The following is a 6,000-nucleotide window of genomic DNA, read 5'->3' as shown; positions in this document are numbered from 1 at the left end:
AAAGAACTTATAAATATAAAGCTACATCTCTTTCTCCTTAACAATCCAAGAAACAAAACCGACCACCACCTAACCACCTCCACCACCACCATCATCAACAACAACAACAACAACAACAACAACAACAACAACTTTTTAAACACTTTTTAAAGTCTAGGTATCCTTGTGGGAAACTCGAAGCCAGTATGCAAAGGAGCAGGATGCAGGGTCACTAATTAGACGCGTTAAATATGTCACCACAAGGTGGCAGTATTTTGTGAGAGTGAATCTCAGGAGGTATGGCAGCGGGACGAGGAGGAGGAGGAGGAGAGGAAGAGGAGGAGGTCGGACAGAGTTTGCAGTCTGTCCTCTGCTCTACTCACTCCACTAAAGTCTACTCCAGCACTACATCACTGGTGCGTCGCTGATGTTGGAGCGCACTGCTGAGGGGTGCTGGACTTTCTGAGGTTTTTCATTGGCGGACGGATGCCAAAAGCTCCAGTCAGGAAACGTGTCAGGTTTCAGGGAGCGGGTGGGGGAGTGACATTTCTTCAGGGGGAGAGCGAGAAAGAGAGAGAGAGAGAGAGAGAGAGAGAGAGAGAGAGAGAGAGAGAGAGAGAGAGAGAGAGAGAAGAAGGAGAAAAAAAGCCCAAAGCTTGACAAAAGCGCATGAGAAGACGACCAAGGTCCTCGGAGACTGGGAAGCGCTTTGGAGTTCAGTGACTAACATGAGCTCAGAGAGTGTGTGTGCGTGCGTGTGTGTAATGCGTGTAAGAGCGTGTTTACTGTGCGCGTGTGTGTAGGAGGACGTCGAGACAGCCGCGTTTCACACGTTTTAAGGTATTTGTCTTTGGAGGTGCGCAGATTATCGGACCATCTGAGAAATACAGGAGGATCTGAGTTTGTGAAAGGACGTGAAGGACTCTAACGGAGGGGGAAAAAACAAAATCTTCATTCTCTGTTGCTTCACAAAACTATATGGACGGATAAATAATAATTAAACAAACTATTGGGGATTTTTGTTTTGTTTTTGCGACGCTTCCATCTGGCAATGCTGTTCTCTGCAAAGGATCAGTGATTTCTTTTGGCTGCGGCTTTATTTCTTTACTTTTTTTATATTTATATATATTTTTTGTGCTCCTGTTTTTTTTTTTTTTTTTTTGCCGACTTGTGGAATTTGGAATAGTGAACCTTTGAGCTGCGAAGTTGGGGGAAGAAAAAGAGAAGCTCAGCGTCCGGGCCGCAGGAGTAAGTGTCGGGTTTGGGGTGATGGGGGAAAAAAGAAAATAAATAAAAGCACAAACACACAGAGTGCATGAGAAGTGATTTGAAAATTGTCAGTATAAATATATGTGTGTGTGTGTGTGTGTGTGTGTGTGTGTGTGTGTGTGTGTGTGTGTGTGTGTGTGTGTGTGTGTGCGCGCGCGCGCGCGCGCGCGCGTGTGCGTGCAGACGCGGTCCGGCCTGTTGCTAGTTGGACTTAGTTTAATGTTGGGAAATATTTCAACATGTCAAAAAAAAACCAAACACAAATTGCTTTTAAGTGATTTTTTTAAGAGAGCGGAAAAGTCCGATTTTGCATTTGGTTCTGATAATATAAGTGTTTTATCAACTGCCGTAATAAAAGTTTAAATGGCTTTTTTAGATCAAAGTGGAACATTTTAATGATCGGGTATTTTTACTCAAACAAACAAACAAACAAAACAAACAAGGTTGATGTATTTTGTTGTATGACCTGCGCTTTAGGTTGAGAAATGAGGTTTTAAGGTTGACTTTTAGCCAGGCATTTGTGATCAATATAGTGACTATTAATAGATAACGTGAGATTTCTCTCGGCTGTTGTTGTAACTGAATGCATTGCAGTGCATTGTGTAAAAGCAGCCTCGTAAATCTGAGCGCATTCAGTGAGATTTTATTGTGAAAATGCAAAGTGATTAGAATGTGAATGGAGCACTGATGATTAGCCTTTAGATGAGTTTAGCTGGGCTGCATTGTATGCACAAATAAATCAAGAGGTTGCCATTAACATGCTGGTGATAACCGAGTTAAGTAGGCTATTGATTTATTTGCACAACAGCACGAGACTGATGTGTTATTCTATAAGTGCACGTGAAGAGTATTGCCCTTTCTTTCTTTCTTTCTTTTTTTTTTTTTTGCTTTTGCTTAGATTTCAAACAGTTCAATTTTACCACTTTAGTAGTCTAGAGTATAGAAATGCGGGATGTTTCCCTGCTGCATCGCCTGACTGCATGATTTCTAGACGATATGACACTTTTCACTGTTTTTGGAGTCATTCGCCACGTTTGTCCTGATTGTGCAGTAAGAGATGAGAGTAAACAGCTAATCAATGGCGCGCAGCTGCACTCGTGCACGCGCTCTGATCCGCATCTGGACGGTCTCGATAGTGCCGCGAGCGCGTCCCCGCGAATCAGGCTTGGAGCTGCCTAGCAATTAGTGTGTCAAAAAATAGCGCTCCGCCAACGATATTGTATTTCTTTTGTTGTATCTGATTCTTTTAACGCGGCAGAACAGACCTGCTATTCTGTGTTTAGTGTTGCATTGTGCGGTTTAGGACATAGCAGTCATTTTAGAGCAACTACGTCACCGAAACCACCAAAAAACGCTCGCGCAGCGTGTCACAGCAAACCAGCACTAAACTCGAACCACTGGTTTAATAAATGATGTAATTCAGACCATTGACTAAAGTGCACTAAATGTTTAACGCACTTTGCTAGCACAGCTGATGACTGATTTATTTCTTTATTTTTTTTTATTTGAAAAGTTTGTATCTTTGGACATTTTTTTGCACTACACACATTTGCTATATGTGTATTGTTTAGGGAAATAACATCAATCAATAAAATCCATTTTCAGACAGGAGTGGATTTATATATTCAGTTGGTTTACATCGAATTACTTTCCACTTATTATTGGTCTACTAGTAATGAGAGTTGGCAATGACCTCAGTTGCAGATTTAGGTGTTTGTGTCAAGCTGAAAGAAACTCTTTTTAATTCTCTATAGAAATCAGTCAGGAGGAAAGAAAACGCCAACTGCATCCTACCAGTCTATTTACGGTGTGTGGCTGTGAAACGGTAGTGAGATTAGAGCTCTATAGTATGAGTACTTTCGTATGGGTGTGTGGAACAGCTTGTTTGACAGCATTTAGCTACATCACACACACACACACACACACACACACACACACACACACACACACACACACACACACACAATTGTTGTTGACATGCCTTCAGTGATGAAATGTAAGTGAATTAATTTTGCTCAGTTGGACAAACAACCCTGTAACAAAATACCCACATCCTTGGAGAAGCTTACATTAAAATGAAATATCATGGTTTCAGGATCATAGTACAGGGACATCATGAACAGGATGTGGAGAGTTTTCTGTAGAAAAACTGCAGCCATCACGTCTCTGACTTTGCCTCTTGTTCTGCTTTGCCTTAGGTGATCAGATCCTTCCAGTGGGCTTCAGTTCATGAGCTGCCGTCTGCAGTTCATGGTCCGGTGGAGGCCCTCAGATGGGATCAGTGTCCAGGGGGAGGTGGAGGAAAGGGGGATGGGGAGGTGTGTTCACCACTGATGCCATGCCCACCTGGCCATGGCTCTTGGTTGTGATCCTGCTGATAAGCTTGGCATCGACTGTCCGGGCACGGCCGCCCATTGTGCCCAGCGAAGAGGAAGATGCCACGGTTGCTGACGGTGAGTAAGGCTGGACCTGTGAAAGGATGACTTAAAAAGTTTCAGTGATGAATCTTATCAGTTTATGATATCACACACTGGGTTTGTACCTCTCTTTCAAAACCAGCTCTTTTCTCACATAAAGATAATATTGTGTAAATATTGTGGGAGGAAGTAAGAAAGGTAAGAACAAGATATAGGGAAATATTACATGCGTGAACGACTCATTTGCTGACCAGGACTGATTTTTTTGCTTGGAGTGTGTTTCTTGTTTTTTTGGAAAATATGTCGGGTCAGAGATATTATCTGAGATGGTTTGACAAAATGTTATAGTGTGAGGTTTATGAGTTCTTAATCTTCTGTTGCATGTGTTGCATGAGCAACTCTTCATATGCCAGAGAGAGCTAGAGAGCTTTTTGATGCTATTCCCTTTTATTACATTTGACTTTGTCTGGCGTTTCAGTTACCCAAAATACCGACATCTTGTTTTCAGAAAAGTTTTGGTCTTTTTTTTCTTTTTTTTGCAATGTGTTTGTCTTTTCTTCTCTTATTTTCTCTCCCAGACTTCAGTCTAAATTTAATGACGTTCTGAGCCGTGGACCACACACATACCTGCGAGCTGGCATGCTAGCAGCTCATAGTTTGTTTGGGAGGAAAATAAGCCGTGCTTGTTCTCAGAAGGGAGTGACACTGAGACAAGAAACAGTTTCCTTACTTTCCTTAAAAAACGGGATGTGGTTTGTCTGGGATTGAAGTCTGAAAGCTCTATTTTTTTGAGACGTCTCAACGATCATGCAAAAAACAAAACTAAAGTAAAATAACACAAATCTGACTATTGGGTTTGTTTCTGCATGGCTGCACTGTATGAGTAGAATTGGTAACAAGAATTGCTGTCAGAGTTCATTCTTACCAGCACGTCTTTCCCAGCAGGTGATTATAGGTGTGATTATAGCTGCTGTGCTGGTTAAGTCAATTCCTGGTGCTTTAATCACAATGTTAATTAGAAGGATGTCTGACAAAGTCATTTTAAGAAACCCCACCCCCCATCCCCCTGCACCCAAGCCTAATTTAAACGATCTTTGCCCTTCGGGATGTAAAACGTCAGTCGTCTTAAGTGTCCTGCGTGTATGAAACATTCTCCTTCCTTCTATTAATTGTTTGATATAGCCCGTCATTTAATTACTATATCTACTAATATGATTCGCACTTCTTTTCAAGTATTGTGGCCGAGTGTAGTGGGTCATATGATAAAAGATTGAGTGTCATGTGCTGTGGAGGTTTTCGAATCCTCATGCAGTCGAACGAGCAGGTAGGCGTCAATTTAAAGGCTCTAACACAAGCAAAAAGGAATGTGCAGTGTTGTTTTGAGTCATGAAGGGAAAAAAAACATTGTGTGATGGTTGTGAGTCTCATGTGAGTAGTTAAGTATCATGTTAGCAAGCTACAGCCAAGTCACCTGCTCACACACACACACACACACATACATACGCACAGAGAAACTTTTAGACTAGTAATAGGTCTCGGGAGAACCGTGCCCATCGTGTGCTCACACAATGCCTTTGGAGCTTCACAGGGAGATAATGTATTGGCACTGCCTTCTTCAGGTATTCAGATCTGCTGCTACTTTGCATTTCATTTTCCATGGAGAGTGTAACACTAGAGGCTCGTCTGAGCGCACCCCGTATCCGCTTAAGTTATGTATCAGCTCGCCTGCTGCGCACCAGCTGTTTCACCTCTTACTAAACTCAAGTTATTTCCAAATATTTTTTTTTTCTTACTGTAATTTGTTTTTTATTTCTAAGATTTATGAGCAATAATCCGAGTCATGTGTTGGTTGTTGGGAAGCAGTAGAATACTAAGAAGAGCCCAGAGTGTGGAAGGGTGGGAATATGAGAATAACTAAAATGCACAAGAGCTAAAAAGCGAACAAGGTCTGGAGTACATCAGGATCAAAGTTTCTTCCTTCTCGTCTTGGGTTTTTTGATTTGCAAAAAAAACCCCAAACAAACAAAAAAACACAATTGACAAACCAGATACCAGAGCTTTTGGTTTAAACCAATGTTTTGGATTAGATTTATTACAAACGCTGTAAGCGGAGTTCTGTCCTTAACTCCACCCCTCTGTTGAACCTGAACGTTCCCGCTAAATTCTAGAAAGCTCTAAACCTGTAACACACACACACACACACACACACACACACACACACACACACACACACACACACACACACACACACACACACACACACACACACACACACACACACTGTAATCAGATACACTGATTACTGCTCTGGCAGAAAACAGAAAAACCAAGAGAA

General features: G+C 41.9%; 1 protein-coding gene across 7 annotated transcripts in view; it reads left to right on the top strand.

Moving 5' to 3' along the window:
• Window positions 1-369: 369 nt before the first annotated feature.
• Window positions 370-6,000, top strand: part of fgfr2 (fibroblast growth factor receptor 2) — a 37,017-nt gene continuing 31,386 nt past the window's right edge. For 2 of the 7 annotated variants that reach the window (XM_027165777.2, XM_027165778.2), the window contains exons 1-2: window positions 370-1,227; window positions 3,447-3,701. In XM_027165777.2, coding sequence (XP_027021578.1) covers window positions 3,521-3,701 — 181 coding nt within the window. In that variant the 5' untranslated portion in view covers window positions 370-1,227; window positions 3,447-3,520. The remainder of the gene's footprint in view (window positions 1,228-3,446; window positions 3,702-6,000) is intronic. The other 5 variants (XM_027165775.2, XM_027165774.2, XM_027165776.2 and 2 more) reach the window with 4 other exon arrangements.

The sequence above is a fragment of the Tachysurus fulvidraco genome, chromosome 4 (assembly GCF_022655615.1).
Source record: "Tachysurus fulvidraco isolate hzauxx_2018 chromosome 4, HZAU_PFXX_2.0, whole genome shotgun sequence".
Classification (NCBI taxonomy): Eukaryota; Metazoa; Chordata; class Actinopteri; order Siluriformes; family Bagridae; genus Tachysurus; species Tachysurus fulvidraco.
This window is presented reverse-complemented; position numbering and strand designations above follow the sequence as displayed.